Consider the following 21,394-nt stretch of genomic DNA (forward strand, 5'->3'; position numbering starts at 1 on the left):
CCCCATCAGGACAACGACCCATTAGCTTGGTCTCTGGATAGCACACCTCTCAAGGCTACAGATCTCTGTTTTGTATTGGCTCTATTTCAATGTGCATTTTAAGATTTCTTCGACTTTGAACAGTATCTGATTCTTTTCTTCAATACATGCCTTCATTTCTTCATTTTTATCAGGCACAGAAGTAGTGGGAGAGGTGGTGGTAGAAGCCATGGCATTCTGCTTACATCCATAGAGGATCACCTAAACATCGGAGCACTCTGAGGGAAAGGTCTACGATGGATCAGCAACTCCCTGCCACACGTCATTCACATCTGCTGTTTTGCTCCCCACATTTCTACTTCTCTTAAAATATGCCTAAAGCTGTGTGTGAAGCAAATGACTGACTCTCGCAATGGCTGGAAGCCGTGGCAGAGCTCGGTGCGGGCAGAGGTACCTGGTAAGGTGCAGTTGGCGCTCAGAGGTACCCAGCAGCTCTGCCAGGCGCAGGCTCTCCTCTCCGGCCCGGGCTGCCTTCTGCTGCTCCTGCTCCATGCGCTGCCTGCAGTCAGTCAGCTCCTGTCCCAGTCTCTCTATTTCCTGAGGTAGATAGAAAGGGAGAAAAAGCATAGATATGCACTTGGATTCCAAATTAAGTTGTTTTTATTTTTACCATGAATTTTAATGTGATAAAAAATTATTAAGAAATTTAGGCTAGCTTCTGTTTTCCGAAAAAGGAAATCAGCCCATCTGAAAATGCACATGGCCAAGGTTGTTTTGGATTATTAAATGAAACCTGATTTTTAAAGACGAAATGACTGAACAAGAGTAGTCAAAATGGAAAATCTGCATTTTCATTCTAAGGCCTGGACCCTTTGAAAAGTCATCGTAACTTAAAAATGTTGCTACCTTGAAGATGTCACATTTTTTGGTTAAGAGATTTGATCAAATACATGTAATGATTTACATTAAGTATGCAATCTTTTATTCTGAAAAATAGATTTATGGCTTTCTTGGCATGTTAAAAACAATTTAAATGTTAAAATAATTTATGGTACTTTTTAGAAAAATGTGAGGCGTAAAAGAAAGCAGCATAAAGGTGCTCAACATTATTTGAAAAACATAATTCAGGAAAATACACAGCATGAGGATGTTGCACTGAGGACTGTGTGAGATTTCAGAGGTAAAGCAATACAACACTGACATTTGCATTTTAAAAGGCAACAGAAGCAATCTAATATAATGAATATGAACATATAAATATATGAAAAGTAATGATAGCTTATTGTTTGGTCTCAAAAAGAAATCATCCTTAGCTCACCAAAACCTCAACTATTTCAAAGCAAAAATATCTTAAGAACATAGTTTAAAATAAGTTATACAACTGAAAATATTTATCATGAAACATCTATAAAAATAAGCAAGAGAAAAGAAAAGAGTTGAGAATTTTAAAAATTTAGACTACTAAAACAAGAAAAGCAGAAAAGACAGGGCGGACTGTTTTCGGGTTGAGCAGAAAGCAAGCAGCAGGGCTGCTGAAGCTACGGCCTGCAGAAGCGCCGGGCCAGGCGGCCGGCAGCTCTGGGGGGCTCACATCTTTCCACTGAGTCACTTCATTACTCAGTACTCGGAGCGATTCCTGCTATGTTTAATACATCATCTGAGATTAGCTAAATAATTCACTTATATTTTTCTTATGTTCATAACACTGTCTCATCAGTTTATCCTTGTCCAAACTACAGATCACCAATAATACAAAATAAATATGTTTTTAAATATTGTTTTATTTTTAAAAAGCTATACAACAAATTTATTATTTTCATTCCTAGCAGATTTTCTATATCTTTCAGACTGGAATACTAAATAGAACTGATTTCTTTTAAATATTATAAGTTATTAAAATTATACTATCATATTTCTAATCTCACAATTAAATATAACTGGAGATAAAAGCATAATAAAAAGCCTTTTCTTTTATGTTTTATTTGTCTAACATTTATGAAATTAACAAAAGCAAAGAAGTATAGAATTGGAATCATTTGTTGACTTTAAAGCTTAAAAAATTCCATATTCCTTTTTTTTTTTACACAGTTCTTATATACTAACTCTTATGAGGGACTGACTTGGAGAGTTCCCATCTTATACTCTGCAGCTAATAGTTCATCTGGATAATGAAACCTACGTACACACATATACAAAATACACAGCCTATTAAAAAACAAAACAGCAAATGTGTTATAGGGAAAATCCACGCCTCAAGAGCCAGACAATGGATAAATTAGCACAGGCAAGAAAAGTGAGAAAGAAGGTAAGAGCACAGGAAACCATGGAATGAGAGATTATGTCACATTATTAAATTAGAGATTAATAAAGCTACATGTTCCTAAGTAGTGGGAAACAATGGTTTACATAGGCATGTAATATAAGCTGAGCTTTTTTTTCTTTGTTTTTGGTACTGGGGATTAAACCTAGGAGCATTCTCTCTGGCCAAACCCCAAGCCATTTTTATATTTTTGTTTTGAAACAGAGACTTGCTAGATTGTTGAAAGACTCACTAAGTTGCTGAGGCTGGCCTCGAACACATGATCCTCCTGTGTTTCAACCTCCCAATCACTGGGATTACAAGCATGCGCCACCATGCCCAACTGAGAAGCTGAGCTTTACAAAACTGAACTGACATACGTGACCAGTGTAAGGTGGCAAGAAATGGGAGAAGGGAGACCATGAACAGACACTTGGAATAGTCTAGGCAGGAGGAGGAAGGAGACTTCAAACAGATACATAAAAGGGACATGGGCGATTTTGTGAAAACAGAAAAGAGAAGTAGTAAGAGACCGAGGACAACTCCAGAGTTGTGAATTGAGAGGATACAAAGCAATGAAGAGATAGAAAATGACTGAAATCCCAGGTCTTCTTAAAAAGAATATATCCAACAATTCTTGTCACTACTATGCAATAATAACAACAGAGTCATCTTACAGTGGGAACGAGGCTTTAAGTATAAAGCAGCCACTTTTTGACTCTCATGTAATAAAAAGTCAGAGGCTGCACTGAAATCCGGCCAAATCTAGATGCAGAGAACATGGGCCCAAGAGCCAACACAATCAGGGCTCCAGACTCAGCTGGCACTGCCCAGCTCTGCGACCTTCCACCAATCACTCGATTGGCAAACATTCTTCAGCCTAGAAGGAGAGTGGTAGCTACAGTAAACTTTGGAGACTTGTGAAGCCTGAACGGATGATGAGTACTTAGCCGAGTCCCTAGCACATAGTCAGAGCTGAATAAAAGACAGCTATATCATTGTTAGCACTGATCTCTCCCCCACTTAAAATATCTTCCAAGATCAGCAGAGGGATAAGCAGAAAAAAATGACCTGCCTGAGGCTGTATGAGTATCTCTAAGGAGTTCTTGATTTAATTCAATAAAAATTTCCCCTTCCCTACAAAGCAAAGAACAAATAAAACTTTATGTACTGTAATTTCAAAATGCAAAAGGCACTTTTTTTGAGAAGATGGAACATGACTGCCTGCTTCTGATTATCCATGCCAGCAAAAGAGCTTATTGGTGCAGATAATCAAAACCAACAAATATTCCAACCAGCTGGACGAAGGCTCAACACTTACTTCCGGAGTCAGGAAAATCTGCCACAGCACCAACTCCAACAGTTAGAGGGCTCCTGCCAGAAATGTCATCCTCCCACTGGCACCACAGCCCTCCACCCCACCCAGCTAGGTCAGGGCCACGTCCCTGGCCATGTACCACGGCTCAGGGACCAGAGGCCAACAGTCATAGGCCAATTGTACGTTACTCCCAAAGCACACTGTGACCTGTATGTCCAAGTGCAGCTTGATGTGGCCATCTTTTGGCCAGCTGGGCAAAGGCAGGTCCAGATGGTTTCCCACCTCACCAAGACACACTTGGAAACATGAATGTATTCATGAGGTGTAACTCATTGGTAGAACACTTTCCTAGCATGCACAGGGTCCTGGGTTTAATTCCTAGCACCTAAAAAAAAAATCATACAGATAACCACCAAAACAAACTGAAAGTAGAAATTGTTAGAGATGGTAATTGAGAATTCTATCACTGAATCACCAATGCTATTGGAATGAAACTGCTAAAAATGGTTATCTCAGGGAAACACCACCAGGGACAAGATGTGAAGACTGTTCACTTGTATTCTTTTATGCTGTAGGAAGCTTTTTCTTAACAATGAACATATGTATCTTTATTTTTATTATTGACTAAATTTTTGTACCAAAGTAATGTACCTAATTTAAGTCAAATAGTATTCAGTTGCTCATGATAGATAAGAGGGATGCTCATGTTCTATCTCTCACCCATCTCCAAGCCTAATCCTCAAGGGCACATGATCAACTCTCCTTTTATGTGTCTTCATATTTTTAAATAACATACTTATATTGTTAGTTCTTAATTTGCAATATTAGACATATTACTCTTCTTCTTCCTTTACTGATGATTGAATCCAGGGGCATTCTATTTCTGAGCTACTTCTCTACCCATCCTAACCCTTTTAAATTTTCTGTGTTAAAAAGGTAATAAGCCACCAGGTGTGGTGGTGCACTCTTGTAATCCCAGCATTTGGGAGGCTGAGCCCAGAGGATCGTGGTTTGTGGTCAGCCTCAGCTACTTAGTGAGGCCCTCTGCAACTCAGTGAGACCCTGTTTCAAAAATAAAGAATAAAAAATTGGGCAGAGGGTGTATCTCAGAGGTCAAATGCCTCTGGGTTCCACCCCTAGGCCCGCAAAAAAAAAAAAAGGTAATAAGCCAAATGTGGTTGTACATTCTTCTAGTGCCATCTCCTCTGGAGGCTGAGACAAGAGAATCCCTTGAGCCTAGGAATGTGAGGCCATTCTGGACAACATAGTGAGACTATCTCAAAAGAAATAAGAAGTAAAAATTTAAGTCTCTTTTCCTAAATATCCAACTCATGCTCCTATAGAAATGGTTTCGGTTAGATCATTAGTCAATAGAACTACTTAGGTTATGATTATAGAATATTATATTCTCTTATTACTTTTGGAATTCATTGCCTAGTTTTTCTTTGCTTTTTCGTTTTATGGAGGGGCCTTGCTATGTTGCCCAGGCTGGCCTGGAGCTCCTGGGCTCCAGTGATCACCCTGCCTCAGCCTTGAGTAGCTGGGCCTACAGGTGTGTGTGACTATACCCCACTGCCTTGTTTTTAACAGTTTATTTTTCTTGGTAACTGACTTTTTTCCCAAGCATGCAAACAGAATTACCAAGTACTCATCAGTGATATTTTTCAATATAGTTTCAGATAAAGTATAAGTTCCTCCTTTAATTTTGTTCCCCTGGATATTTCCTTGCTTTATGCACAGCCTGCTTGATCTCTGTCTTGTGTGAAGTCCCCTCACCTTTTTTTTTGGCTTTAGTATATTCTCTATATAGCTTTGATAAGAAAGGTTATATAAGCTGGGTGTGGTGGCACACGTTTGTAATCCCAGCATTTGGGAGGTTGAGAGGAGGATCGTGGTTCAAGGACAGCCTCAGCTATTAGTGAAGCCCTCTGCAACTCAATGAGACCCTGTTTCAAACTAAAGAATAAAAAATAGGGCAGGGGGTGTAGCTCGGAGGTAGAATGCCCCTGGGTTCCACCCCCAGTACTGCAAAAAAAAAAAAGGTTATATAAAATAATATTCTATGACTATGTATGCCCCAAATTGTGGTTATTATATGCATATACTCAATAGTTTGGCTGGGCATAAAATTTTTTGTAATTAATTTTCACTCAGGATGCTTAAGGGACTATACTGTCTTCAAGATTCTAACATAATTGAAAGCCTATGACATTCTAAGTCCTTATAGTTGGTCTCTGATTTGCTTTTTTTCCTATAAATTACTATAATTAATTCTTGTCCCTTGTCATTTTAAAATTTCACTATGTTGGAGCCTGGAATAGGCTCTTTTTCATTTTCTGTATGCTGTTTTTACTGGGTCCTTTTCAATCTGGAGGCTGATGTTCTTTAAAGACACTGTCTTATATAACTATTTTAAGATTAAAATTTCAAGATAGCCGGGCCACGTGCTTGTAATCCCTGCGCTTGGGAGGCTGAGACAGGAGGATCACACAGGTTCAAATCCAGCCTCAGCTATTAGAGGCTCTCAGCAACTTAGTGAGACCTTGATTCCAAATAAAATATAAAAAGATAGGTCTGGGAGTATAGCTCAGAGGTAGAAAGCCTCTGGGTTCCACCCCCCAGTACCACCAAAAAAAATTTTTTCCAAGATGGATGTGGTGGCACACACCTGTAATTTCAGTAATTAGGAGGCTGAGACAAGAGGATTTCAGGTTTGAGGACAACCTCAGTAAGTAGTGAGATTCTTGTCAAACTAGTGAAATACTGTTTCAAAAAAAAATAAATAAAATGTGTGCATGTATTTCTACACAAGTTTTATTTATCCCATTATGATGCATGAATACAGTGCACCAACAAAAAATAAATAAATAAAATAGAGCTGGGCTTCAAGTAGAATGACCCTGAGTTCAATCCCCAGTGTCACAAAAAATAAATAAATTAAATAATTAAAATTTCACACATGTAACACATTTAGCACAGTAAAAGGTACATAGTAAGTAAATAATAAGTAAAAGTAAGTAAATAAAACTGTAAAAGATTTAAATTTTTTGTGGTTCTGGGGATGGAACCCAAGGGTGTTCGACCTCCAAGCTATACCCCCTGCCCTATTTTTTATTCTTTATTTTGAAACGGGCTCACTAAGTTGCGGAGGGCCTAAGTAGCTGAGGCTGTCCGCGAACTGCAACGCTCCGGTTTAAGCCTCCTGAATGCTGGGATTATAAGCGTGCACCACCACGCCCGGTTTTAAATTAAATTTTTATGCTCTGTATTTTAATGTTTCTTCCTTAGAACTCCTGGATATTAGTTGTTGACCCTAATGGACTGCTATCTAATTTACTTATCTGAAACACTCTCTTACTTCATCCTTCAAACTATCTACTGAATTAAAAAAAAAATCTACCATATTTTTCATTCCTGTGAACTATTTCTTGTTTTCATGAACTTTTCCACAATAGGATGCCTCTGGGTTCAATCCCCAGTAGCACAAGAAAAAAATGTGTACATTTTTTATATAATAAGTAGAATAATAAGTAGAACCAAATAAAGAGTTTCGTTAATAGGATTAAATATTAGCTGGGTGTGGTGGCACATGCTTGTAATCTCAGTACTAGAGGGCTGACACTGGAGGACTGCAGGTTTGTGACCAGCCTCAGCTACTTAGTAATATTCTCCATAACTTAGTGAGACCTGTTTCAAAATAAAGAATAAGAATAGGGCTGGGGTGTAGCTTGGAGGTAGAAAGAAAGAAAGAAAGAAAGGAAGGAAGAAAGGAAGGAAGAAAGAAAGAGAGGAATTTGAAGGCTAAAAAGACCGGAATTCAGAAGGAAGAACTTGTTTTGAAGCTGACAAAATTTGACAATGAGCTGGGCATGGTGGTGCTTGCTTGTAATCCCAGTCTTGGGAGGCTGAGACAGGAGGATCTCAGGTTCACAGCTAGCCTTTGCTACTTAGTGAGGCCCTCCACAACTTAGTGAGACCCTGTTTCAATACTAAAAAATCGGGCTTGGGGTATAGCTCAGAGGTAGAATGCCCCTGGGTTCAATCCCTGGTACCACAAATACAAACAAAAAATGTGACAATGTGAATTTATTATTCAGAAACCAATGGAAAAAGTCAGGGCAAGTATTTTGAAAAGTAAGATAATACATGCTACTGAAAAATGAAACATAACAACCTATCACTTTGGAAATAAATAATAGTTTTTATAAATTTCTGTGTGGATAAAAAGACTATATTCATTGGAAGTTTAGTATTCTTCAGTTGATACTTCTATTAATTTATAGATGTGAACATATTTTCATCATCATTGAAAATTCTGTTAGGTAGCACTAGCCTATAATACAGTAATTTTTTGTTGATTTACCTATTTTGATACAAAAAATTGAACCAAGGGGCATTTATTTTGAAACATGGTCTCACTGAGTTGCAAAGGACCTCACTAAGTAGCTGAGGCTATCTGCGAACCATGATCCTCCGGTCTCAGTTTCCTGAATGCTGGGATTACAAACGTGTGCCATCATGCCTGATGAACCCAGAGGCATTCTAACTCTGAGCTACATCCCCAGCCTTATTTTTAGTTTTTATTTATTTTTATTTTATTTTTGGTCCTGGAAGCCCTTCTACCTCCGGGCTATACTCCCAGACCTATTTTTACATTTTTATTTGGAAACAGGGTCTCCTAAGCCAGCGCGCACGGCTGGCTTCGAACCTGCGCGATCCTCCTGTCTCTGCCTCCCAAGCACGGGATTTACAAGTGTGCACCACCACGCCCAGCTCTTTTAGTTTTTATTTTGAAACAGGGTTTCAAAAAGTTGCCAAGGCTGGCCTTAAACCTATGATCCTCCTGTCTTAGCCTCCCAATACTGGGATTATGGGTGTAAGCCACCATGCCTGGTGTAAATTTTATTTTTAAGACTTATTCTCTAGTTTCTTAGGGAACTAGCCTAAATAAAAAAAGGAGAGTATTATAAGTAGTAATTTAAGAAATAGTCCAAAGTGCATGCCCTCTGAACGTAGTCGCTGATATATTCTAGACCTCCTGTTTGTTGCTCTCATTGTTGGTAGCACACAGCACTGGTTTATGATGATTCTACTGTGATCCAAGAAGAAACACAGATAGCAGCTATCATTTCTGTGCACGTACAGTGCTCCAGGCCTTGTCTTGCATTCTGTATTTTAAAATCTCGTTTTGTGTTCATAACAACCTTGTAGAAATAAGTATCCTATTTCTATTTTACAGATGAGAAGACTAAAGCTCATAGATGTAAAGTAATTATGTAAGATCATGCCATAGCAGAGCTGGGATCCAAAACTGGGTTAGGCTGATTTCAAGTCCCATTATCTTTCTATTACACCATATTGTCTCCCTAAACAAACCTAGATGCCACAAAAAAATAAAGAGGAAATGACACACAGCCTGCTTTCTAAAGCCTGTAGCCTACAATTTGACGTAGATAGAAGGTATAAATAACATACAGACTCAGAGAGAAGATATAACTCAGATGGCCTGGATCAAATATCATGCTACCAAACACAAGGAGTTCAGTTTGCAAAGCCCTGCCCATGTTTCACGTGGAAGAAGCCTTTCTCAATGACACTTTAGGGTTCGGGACTTGAGGAGGTCCTGCGGCTTGGGTTTGCTTAGCCCCAGTGGTAATCTCATGGTCCGCATCTTTTACAAATCATGGCTCAGTATCAGCAAGTCAACATGGGACTTGGCCTTTCAGCCTTCCCAATCAGATCCACAATATCTTGCGAAAATGCTGTTTTTCAATAGCTTCTAATGGAGCTAATGAGTCAATCCACACTCCAAGCATTCTTTAAAGAATTTAAGAGTTCCTATTTCCCTAGAGGCATATAAATTAGTACAACCAAAATGAAGATGATTATGGAGGTTCCTCAAAAGACAAGGAATGGAACTACTATATGACCCAATCATAACACTCCTCAGTATCTTTCCATGGAATGGAAGCTAGAATACTACAGAGATACATTCATACCTGTTTATAGCAGCACAATTCACAATAGCCAAACTATGGGACCAACCTAGGTGGCCATCAACAGATGAATGGATAAAGAAAATGTGGTATACACACACACAATGGAATTGTACTCAACCATAAATTAGATCAAGTTACAACTATTTTCAGGAAAATGGATAGAATTAGAGAATATTATTCTAAGTGAGATCAGCTATTCTCAGAAAGTCAAGGGTTGTATGTTTTCTCTCAGATGGGGAAGCTTGAACAAAACTAGCAAAGAAAAAGGACTTCAGTTAAATGAGGAGAGAGACCAAGAGGATAGGGGGAGGGGACTGAGAGAGAGACATGTGGAGGGAAAAAATGAGGACTGAGAAAGCAAAGGGTTCAAATGAGGCTAAGTCCATGCAAGAAGGTATCATTACCAATCTCCCAACACGTATGGAGAGGGTGGTGTATGAAGGGAAATTCGCCAAACAATGGGTGCATGTATGCTTGCACCACGTTGAATCTCACTATGATGTAGAATTAAATTGAACCAATAAAAGCATAAAAATGAATTTTAAGAAACACCCCCTCCCCTTGGATGACATTAAGAGAAGTAGCATTTAGCCAGGCATGGTGGCACACACTTGTAATCCCAGCTGAGACCAGAGGATCACAATTCATGGACAGCCTCAGCTACTTAGAGAGGCCCTTTGCAACTCAGTGAGACCCGGGTTCAAAATAAAGAATAAAAAATAGGGCTGGTGGTGCAGCTCAGAGGTAGAATGCCCCTGAGTTCCATCCCCAGTACCACAAAAGAAAAAAGAGAGAGAGAGAAAAATAACTTTTACTAATCACTTTAATTCAAAAGCATTTTCTCAGAGATGAGGAAACTCTCAGTCCAAACATATACTCAAAGCAGATGAGATGGTACAGGGCAGGAAAGAAGTGCCCTTCTAAAAGTGTGTCCAGAGAAGAGGTGAGCTCAAGCATCTGGTACGAAGCTGATATCAACACAGCAGGCTTTCTAGTGAAAGCAAGCTCTCACCACTGTCCTGTCATGCCAGGAGACTTGTGGGCAAAAGAATGATTGCAGCACTGTGGTCAGTTTACGCAGACGAGTTCAGGCCACAGGTCTGTGTTACTGAGCTGGTTTAGTAGCTGCTGTATGCATGCCACAAAAAGAGCAAGGGCTTGTTTGCTATCTTGTCAGTGTAAGTTTATGTATTTATGTATTTTTATTTATTATTTTTTGTGGTACTGTGGATTGAACCCAGGGATATTCTACCTCCAAGTACACCCCCAGCCCTACTGGTTACATTTTATTTTGAAACAGGATCTCTTAGGTTGCTGAGTCTCACTACTCGCTGAGGCTTTCCTCAAACCTTCAATCCTTCTGTCTCTGCCTCCCAAGTACTGGAAATACAGGTGTGTGCCACCATGACAGAAAGGAAAATTCTTAAAATAACAAAGGATTCCAATATGTAAATATTCTGTTGACTGTACCATCTATCATCTATCAATGATGTGAAGTTTTAAAATGATATGAAAATAAGTTGTCTTTTTGCAGTATGGTGATTGAATACAGGAACATTCTACCTCTGAGCTATACCCCCAGTCCTATTTTATCCCTTATTTATTTTTTATTATTTTTTATTTATTTATTTATTTATTTATTTATTTATTTATTTATTTATTTATTTATTTATTTTGTATGTGGTGCTGGGGATTGAACCCTGGGACATTCTACCTCTGAGCTAGAACTCCAGCACTATTTTTTTTTAATTCTTTATTTTGAAACAGAGTTTCACTTAGACTGGCTATGAACCTGAAATCCTTCTGTATCACCCTCCCAAGTTCTGGGGTTATAAGTGTGTACCACCATGCCTGGCTTTTTCTTTTATTTTGAAGCAGGGTCTAAGTTGCAGAGGACTTCACTAGATAGCAGGGGATGGCTGCAAACCTGCAATCCTCCTGTCTCAGCCTCCTAAGTACTGGGATTATAAGCATGTGCCACCACTCTGGCTGTGTGTGTTTGTGTGTGTTAGTGGGGTTTGAACCCAGGGTCATTCTAGTGCCAAGCTACACACCTATCTCTTTTCATTTTTATTTTAAAAGTCTCACTAGATTCATAAGCATCTCCCTACTTAGAATTCTCCAGTCCAAGCCTCCCAAGTACAGGAATTAAAGGCATGTGCCACCACACACAGTTGAGAATAAGTTATGCATTGGTTCAATATCAGAAAATATATCAAGAATTGAACTGTAAAAAAGGCAGCTATTCACCATGATGATGTTTAGAGAGAAGCTACCACTGCTGCCTGCCCAGGATGTATCCTTCACTGAAAGTTTGCTCTGAAACTCCCGTTTCTGCCCTAGAGTCTGATGCCAGTGGCCCTGAGAATGACCTCCTATCACCTGCTATATGGTGCATCATCTCATTCTTACCTCCATTCATTACGATCACGGAATCCGGAGGTCAAAAGACCACTATCAGAGGAATACTTAAGTAACAATGAGGAGCGACAAGGGCAAGTGGAAGAGCGTCGTCGTCGTGACTTTGCTCACCATTCAACTCTGTAAGTGGGCCGGAACTGAGAGACAAGATGGATTGAGCTTGTGCCAGTCGATGCCTTTGCATCTCCCAAGGGAAAGCATTCTACCATACTAAGTGCAATTTTAATCTAAGAAACAGGAATGGCCAGCAAGTTGGTACATGACTGTAATCCCAGTACTTGAGAGGCTGACATAAGAGGACCACAGGTTCCAGGTTCAAGGCCAACCTCAGCAACTTTGTGAGACACTGTTTCAAAATTACTTATAAAATAGGGCTGTCACTGTAGCTCAGAGGTAGAATGCCTCTGGGTTCAATTCTCAATGTCTTTAATAATAATAATAACAATAATAAATAGGTATTTTTATGTAAACTGATTTTCAAAAATAAGCAACTTGTTTATCTGATTCTTGTATGAAAAATCAGCAGTCTCCCAACAATGGAAGGAATATGATATGTGTAAATTTTTTTGTGTGTGTATGTGTTGGGGTGGGGGCGTGCATGCACGTGTGATACTGGGCTTTGAACCTAGGGGTATTCTACCTCTGAACTACAATCTCAGTCCTATTTTCTTTTGAAAAAAGGTCGCACTAAGTTACCTGTGTGCCAGCCTCAAATTTGTGATCCTCCTGTCTCAGATTCCCATGTACTGGGATTGCAGGTGATGCCAACACACTCGGGCTGAGTTAAAGTTTTTAAGAAAGGTCTGAATGTCTCCAGAGAGGTAGAAATCTGTGGCATCAGCACACTCAAAATAATGCATGCAAACTAATCTAGACTATGAAATTATGAGCAATTTACGAGATTTTCAAGGGCAATTTTGATAATATGTAATATTAACTTTTTAAGATGAATTTAGAAGATAACCCCTCCTGAAAAGGTGCTCTGCTATCAAGAAATAGACTGCGTTTACTTTGGTAATAGGATTTATTTATTTATTTATTTATTTATTTATTTATTTATTGCAGTACTGGGGATGCAACCCGGGGTATTCTACCTCCAAGCTACACCCCCAGCCCTATTTCTTATTCTTTATTTTGAAACAGGGTCTCACTAAGTTGTAAAGGCCCTCACTAAGTAGTTGAGGCTGTCTGAGACCCCGGATCCTCCGGTCTCAGCCTCCTCAGTGCTGGGATTACAAGCATGCACCACCACTTCTGGCTGGTAATAAGATTTACTTGAATACCTTCACAAATAGTTTTTGTTCTGTGTTTCTAAACATGCTGGAGGCTGAAGGCCTCAGCTACACTGGATCACATCTAGTGGGCAGAAATCATTTCTTTGTTACCATTTGTGAAAATCTGGAATGTGTCTTCTCCACAAGTGTTAAGGGGCAGCTGTCACAGCAAAGATAATAGATCCCCAAGCCCTGGCTGGGCTAGACAATTACTGAGTCAGATGTACTACATTCGACTAAGTGTCCTAGGAATGGGTGGTGCTCAGTCACTTGCAAATCTACCTAACTGAACTATGCCCCAAAAAAGATTTTTATATTTGTTGATAGTTATATAGCACAAGTGCTATGTTAATAAACTCAATACACTCAAAACATTTTGAGTCATTGGTAGCTCCTTGTTTTACAAGGCTGGAAATCCTGTGAAATCTATCCTACTTCATATACCATAATATTCAATACTGAAACATTTAAATATGATCATCTCATAGTGCCACTGGTGGAGAGAATATAAGTAAAAAAAGATTAATGAGGATCTATATTCCTACTCTTGGTATATAGATAAAGAAAATCTCACTGTTACAGTGAGTGTGTGCATGCGTGCGCGTGCGTGCGTGTGTGTGTGTGTGCTCACGCACGTACATGCTTGGGATGGAACCCAGGGTCATTTTACCTCTTAACTACACCCCAGCCCTGTTTTAATTTTTTTTTTTTAAACAGGGTCTCACTAAATTACTGTGCCCTGCTGGCTCTAACCTGCAATCTTCCTATCTCAGTCTCCCAGGTACTGAGATTGCAGGCGTGCACCACCACACTTGGCTGTGTTACAATTTTTAAAACAAAGAAAGGCTCAAGATAAATAACACTTTGACTTATTTTCTAGAAGAACATTTATGTCAGAAATATACTCACTAAGCCAGGAATGGTGGCACAGCATTCGGGAGGCTGAGACAGGAGGATTGCCGTTCACGGACAGCCTCAGCTACTTAGTGAGGCCCTCCGCAACTTAGTGAGACCCTGTTTCAAATAAAGAATAAAAAATAGGGGAGAGGGTGTAGCTCGGAGGTAGAATGCCTCTGGGTTCCATCCTTAGCCCCACAAATAAAAAAAGAAAGAAATATACTCACCAGACCAGGAGTGTGGGCACTTGCTTGTAATCCCAGTACTTGGGAGGCTTAAAAATGAGGATCACGGCCGGGCATGGTGGCACACGCTTGTAATCCCCGCGCTTGGGAGGCAGAGACAGGAGGATCGCGCAGGTTCGAAGCCAGCCGCGCACGCTGGCTTAGGAGACCCTGTTTCCAAATAAAAAATATAAAAATAGGTCTGGGAGTGTAGCCCGGAGGTAGAAGGGCTTCCAGGAACCCCAGTACCACCAAAAAAAAAAAAAAAAAAAAATGAGGATCACAGGTTTGAGGGTAGCCTCAGCAACTTTGTGAGACCTTCAGCAACTTAGACGCTGTTGCAAAAAATAATAACAATAAGAACCAGGTGTGGTGGCACACACCTCTAGTTCCAGTATTTAGGAGACTGAGACAGGAGGATTGCAACTGCAAATGCATTTTCTCACATACTATAATTATAGGTCTATCAATATAATATGCAAGTAAATACTACTACTACTACTAATAATAGTTATTATTATTATAATGATATAGGTATGTTTTTATATAGGATTCCTAAACTTAAGCAACTTGTTTATATGATTCCTGTATGATAAAACAGCAGTCTCTCCCAACAATGTAAGAAAACTATATGCATTAATTTGTATGTATGTGTGGTAATGGAGTTTGAAAGCAAAAAGATATAATTAGTCATCCCAATAGTAACCACAGATTTTCAGTTATGGTGTCAACTTTTAAAGATTATTGTATAAAAAACAGGATATCCTGGCAAAACTATTCTATCTCCTAGATAATGCACATATTTTTTAAAAAATTACTTTTCTACTACCACAAATTGAAGCTCTTGGATGGGCATGATGGTGCATCCCTTAATCCCAGTACTTGAGAGGCTGAGACAGGAGAATTGCAGTTTCAAGCACAGCCTTAGCAACGTAGCAAGACCCTCAGCATACTAGAACAACCCTGTTTTCAAAACAAAAAATAAAACAGGAATGGGGGTGTAGCCTGTTGGTAGAATGCCACTGAGTTCAATCCCTGTACCAAAACAAAACACACACACACACACACACACACACACACACACACACACCCTGCTTCCTATGTTATTTTTTTTAGGAGTTTTCTGGAGAATAGGAATAACCAATTAGAGATTCTTTCTGTGTATGTGTGTGTGTGGTAATGGAGATTGAACCCAGGGGCATTTTACCTCTAAGCCACACCCCCAGCCTTACTTTATTCTTTATTTTGAAACACGGTCTAAGTTGTAGAGTGTCTCACCAAGTTGCTGAGGCTGGCTGTGATCCTTCAGTCTTCCCTTCTTAAGTGCTGGGATTACAGAAATGTACCACCACACCAGCACCAGTTAGATATTCTGATTTCTAAAGGGAATATACCAGGAAATATACTAGATTATTTTATTCTTAATTTTCAAGACTTCAGTGTGTGTGTGTGTGTGTGTGTGTGTGTGTGTGTGTGTGTAGGTAAACAGACAGACAGATAGATGAAGTGGTACTAGAGATTGAGTACAGAGCCATTCTACCTCTGAGCTATATGTACCCAAACTCCCTAATTATTTTTTTAATTTGGGAACAGAGTCTCAATAAATTATAGTCAGCCTAATGAGGTTGCTGAGACTTACCACAAGTCTGTGATCCTCCTCTCTCAGCCCCCCAACTATTGGGATGACAGGCCAAGAATATTTTTTAATTTGGCAGATAAAATACTTCTTCCTCAAATATTGTGCTGGCTATATATTTTTTATAAAGTATGCTTTTACCAAAAGAGTTCCTAAAAATTTTGGGAAATAACTCCCCTTTCTGGAACAAGATTTTGTTTGTTATAAAAACAGAGACCTTTAGGAAAAAAAAATACATTGGCTAACATGCAGAAGGCCCTGGGTTCAATCCTCAGCATCGCACAAAGAAAGAGGAGAAGAGAGGAGAGGAGAGAAAAAATAAAGGAAAAGAAATAAAGGGAGAGGAGAGAAGATTCAACTATCTACTTAGGGATCATAATCTGGGTCAGCATCATAATCTCTCTCCGCACTTACAGATGAGAACCAGGTCCAGTGGGATTCAATCTCTCCAAGTGCACTGGACACTAGAACCCAGGCTCCCGACTCTGCTGACACCCACTGCCCTTCAAATTGGAATAATTCAAAATCACAATGCTAATGCAGCCATAGGCATAAACAAGCTTCTATTGGCAATTAATTAATCTTTAAGTGCAATAAAGAGCACACATCAGCCATCTCTCCTCTGATGAGCATCGTTCAGCAAGCGCTCTCCTTTTGCTCAGCAGTCTCCTCCTTACATCTTGTCAGTCTCTTATAATTTGATTGAAGACTCAAATTTAAGACTCAGACTCCTTTTATAAAACAACAAGCTTCATAGGTCGAGGCATATTATTTCTTAATTAAGAGAAAACTACATTTTCTTGGGTTTGATTTTTACTAGTATCACTGTTTGGTGCAGGTTGCTGGGGGCAAATATACTATTTCTGTTCTCCCAAACCAAGAAACCTCCAACATTTTACCCATTCCAGATCTCCCCACTTTTCACCTCAAACTGAACAGTTTGATTTTTATAGAAATATTTCATTAAATCGACTTCAAATGACTAAGTAAACCCCTTTACACAATCATGGTTACCAGCAGTACAGAGCATGGCACACAGTGCCTCTTCTTTGCTATGTAACATACTAGACATCTCAAGGTCACCTCCCTTTACTTGCCCAGTTTCTGTTATTCCTTGGTACATCTGGTTACAGACAGCCTCAGTATCAGCTCTGGCTCTAAAGCCCTTAAGAGTAGGTGCAGCAGGGAATTGCTGAAACATCCCCAAAGAATTCAGACTACTTTGCTTGGATTCAAAATATTTTGGCCATAAAGAAAGCACACCTCTGTTCAACTCACCTCTTTGCTGCTTCTCTGCTCACTGGTGATATAAAATGGATTTGCCTCTGCTAGAAAACTGGACTATTTAACCTTATTTTATTGGAAGGTTTTCCACTAAAATTAATGAGATGCTCTTATGTGAAGAGGCAATAGCAAATTTTAACAACAAAACTAGGTTTATTTATAGAGACATAACTGATTGGAAAAAAAAAAGCCTTCTGTACTGAGACATGGTGTACGTGATCTCACCTTATGGGGAGTTTTTAGAAAATTCACTTTAGCTGTGGGTTATATAAATATTTCTGTAAAATTCTATTTGAGGAACTTGAGAATTTATTATACTTGGTTTTAACTAAAAACTAACCTATATTTTCTAGCTAATTTTAGCAAGCAGCTCTCAAATGCGAAGTAGATGATTTAGTTAATATATATTTTAAGTGTAAGCTGGGCATAGGAGTGCATGCCTGGAATCCCAGTACTTGGGAGGCTGAGATGGGAAGATTGTAGGTTCAATGCCAGCCTCAGCAATTTTGCAATGCATTCAACAACTTAGTGAGATCCTGTTTCAAAATAAAAAATAAAGAGGGCTGGGATGTAGCTCAAAGGTAAAACACCCCTGAGTTCAATCTCCAGACACACACACACACACACACACAATTATAAACCATTGTATAATATCAAATAACAAATATATAATATATAAATAATATTAAATAATATATCATTTTAATAAATAACTATATGTATACTATATATCGTGTATGTGTTTGTATGATCCTGAGGACTGAACCTAGGAGCTTTCTACCTCCAGGATTCATCCCAGCCCTATTTTTCATTCTTTATCTTGAAACAGGGTCTCAGTAAGTTGTAGAGGGCCTTACTAAGTAGCTGAGGCTGGCTGCAAATCTGTGATCCTCCTATCTCAGCCTCCCAAGTACTGGGTACAAGTGTGTGCTACCACACCCAGCCAGCTTAATTTTTTTTTAATTAACAGCCTCCACAAAGGAGTAAATTCATCCACTCAATGTATTGACCATCTATCCAATCATAATAATTCTATATATGCATACAGCTTTTCATAGTTTAGAAAATACTTTCATATATACTGCTGATTTTATATGCTTTGATCATTAGAAAACTAACATAATTCCTGTACTGGTTTTTAAAAAGAGAACACAGCAGGGCTTGCAACGATGATGGGACACAGCACTGCTATTGGTCAGAAGGAGGCATCTCAAGGCTGGACTTCAGAGACTCCAAGTCCTTAGATTCCAGTGGAAGCCATTTAGCCAGACGATTTAGGTGAAAAATGGAAATTCTGGCAGACCTGTCCCCATTTCCCTTTTCTCTGAGAGTTTCCCAATACACTTTGAATTCTGCCAGCTCCAAAATGCTTTCTATTTCGGAGGCACTTTGGTTTCTCAGCTGTCTGTGCCCAATTCCCAAGTCACCTGCCATTCATGTGATCCTCTATTATGTGGCTCAGTGATGCTTCAGCACGCTACTCACACATACTAGAAACAAAAATATACTTGGCGGGAGGTACTGGGGATTGAGCCTCAGAGCATCCTACCTCCATGCTACACCCTCAGCCCGTTTTTACTTTTTATTTTGAAATAGGATCTCGCTAAGTTGCCAAGGCTGGCCTTGAGCCTGCAATCCTCCTGCCTCAGCCTCTCAAGTACTGGGATTACAGGCAAGTGTTTTTTAGTTTTACTAGAATTATTTTGAAGACAGGAAGTGATCCAATTCTTAAAGAGAAAAACAGAGTTTGGTTCTTAAATACCAGTTAAAACAAATCACATGTGGAGAAGAGAACAGAAGGTACTGTGCCACTGACACCTGCAGCGCTGGGCCACAGGACCCACCCTGCTCTTCCTGCGGCACTGTATGCACCACTGGCTGATGTGAAGACACCATTCACTGGTGCCTTGATCATAGGTGCCTGGGACGGAAACACGGAGCAAGCACTTGTTATGGTGATGAGTCAACAACTGGAGCCAAACGGTTAGACAAACTGACGCAGGAGATGCAACTCAAATGACCAAATCTTCAGGAGGTAGATGCAAAGGACTGTATTTAAACTGGATGTGGTGGTGCATGCCTGTAATCCCAGTACTTGGAGGCTGAGGTAGGAGGATGGCAGATTAGAGACTAACTTTAGCAACTTAGTGACACTGTTTTAAAACAAAAAATAAAAAGAGGTGGGGGTGTAGCTCAGAGGTAGAATACTCCTGGTATTTAATCCCCAGTAAACTCATGAAGGTGTGCGCGTGCACACGTGCGCACGCGCACACACACACACACACACACACACAGAGCATTTATTGTTCAACCATAAGACAGCGAATATGGAATGTGTCAGTATAAATTTTGATTGACAGCTGGATCTGGTAGTGCATACTTGTAATCCCAGCACGTGGGAGGCTGAGACAGGAGGATCGCAGGTTTGAGGACAGTCTCAACAAGTAGTAAGACTCATCAACCTACAAAATCCTGTTTCAAACTAAAAATAAAAATAAATAGGGCTCCAGTTGCAGCTCAGAGGTAGAATGCCTGTTGGTTTAATCCCTAGTGCCACCAAAGAAACACACACACATACATGCATAAATAAATAAATAGTTTCATCTGATTCAAAAGCTTTGAAAAAAAAAAGAGGTTTTGATGAATGAAATCCTGTTTCGAAATAAAAAAAATATAAAGGGCTAGCAGTATAGCTTGGAGGTAGAATGCCCCTGGCTTTATTCCCCAGCACCCCCCCAAAAAAAGGTTTGATTGAATTTAAGCTCAGTAAAAGTCCACAATGAAAACTTGTATATGTAAGAGCAATCATGCACCTGATAAACACAGTCAGAGCAGTGACTGGCTCTGAAGGGAGATGACGTGAGCTTGGGCCAGGCCACTTCTGCATGCTCCAGCCAGGAATACCTCAAGTAGAGTCACTACCACCATGACTCCAGAAGTCAACTGGATAAGATGGAGCAGAGGCAGGAGAGTGAGACGAGGACAGAACTATGAACAAGCATCCTAACGACATTAGTAAAAATACTAATTATTGATGGACACGGTGGTACACACCTGTAATCCAAGTACCTGGGAGGCCGAGACAGGAGAAGCACAGGTGCAAGACCAGTGTGCAGCAACTTAATGAGGCCATGTTTCAAAATTAAAAAAAAACAGACATGGGGTGTGGATTAGAGGTAGAGCACCCCCAGTGTCAGTCCTCAGTACCACAGAATTTAAAATAGTAATCATTAATATTTATTGAGCAAATACAATATGGCATGCACAGTGCTATGAGGTTAACATAGATTACATTAATTTCTAAAACCCTACAAAGCAGGAGTGTATTTAACTTTATTTTAATGGAGAAGAAAACCGAGGCACCAACAGATTAAGTTATTTATCCAAGTTTACCAGGGAGTTAGTTGGTAGAAAATGAGAACTTCATTTCAGGCAGTCCATTTTGGAGCCTAAGCTCTTAGCCACCTACCAACCCACTTATCTACCCAGTTGTTGTCACCTAGCCAGACATGGTGGCACACATCTGTAATATCAGTGCTTAAGAGACTGAGAAAGGAAGATTGCAGGTTGGAGGCCAGCCTCAAAATGTAGTGAGACTCCCAGCAACCTAGTGAGACCCTGTCTCAAAACAAAATACAAAAAGGGCTGGAGGTGTAGCTTGGAGGCAGAATGCCCCTGGGTTCAATCTCTAGTACCACAAGAATAAAACAATTACTGTGACCCTAATCACCCTCTAAGCACCGGAGCACAGGAATACATGAATGAACAGTAGGTGAGATCTCAGCCTTCAATTTACATTCCAATGGAAGAACTGGGGATGCACCCAGGGGCATTCTACCTCCAAGCTCTACCCTCAGCCCTTTTGTATTTTGTTTTGGACAGAGTCTCATTAAGTTGCTGGGAGTCTTGCTAAATCATGGAGGCTGGTCTTGAAACTGAGATCTCCTGCCTCAGCCTCCCGAGTATTGGGATTACAGGCATGTGGCACCACACCTGGCTAAGAAGTAAAGATTTTTAAGTGAAACTCTAAAGAAAGAAAGGGCTGGTTAAGCAGAGGAAGAAT

The 21,394-nt window shown here is 39.7% G+C and overlaps 1 protein-coding gene across 1 annotated transcript in view; it reads right to left on the reverse strand.

Moving 5' to 3' along the window:
- The window catches only part of SDCCAG8 (SHH signaling and ciliogenesis regulator SDCCAG8), a gene marked incomplete at both ends in the record, with an annotated part of 250,021 nt that overhangs the window by 123,244 nt on the left and 105,383 nt on the right, over nt 1–21,394 (reverse strand). The window contains one exon of the mRNA XM_080698322.1: nt 434–576. Within this exon, the coding sequence (XP_080554448.1) occupies nt 434–576 (143 nt within the window). The remainder of the gene's footprint in view (nt 1–433; nt 577–21,394) is intronic.

The sequence above is a fragment of the Muscardinus avellanarius genome (assembly GCF_963383645.1).
Source record: "Muscardinus avellanarius genome assembly, chromosome: 7".
NCBI classification, from domain to species: Eukaryota; Metazoa; Chordata; class Mammalia; order Rodentia; family Gliridae; genus Muscardinus; species Muscardinus avellanarius.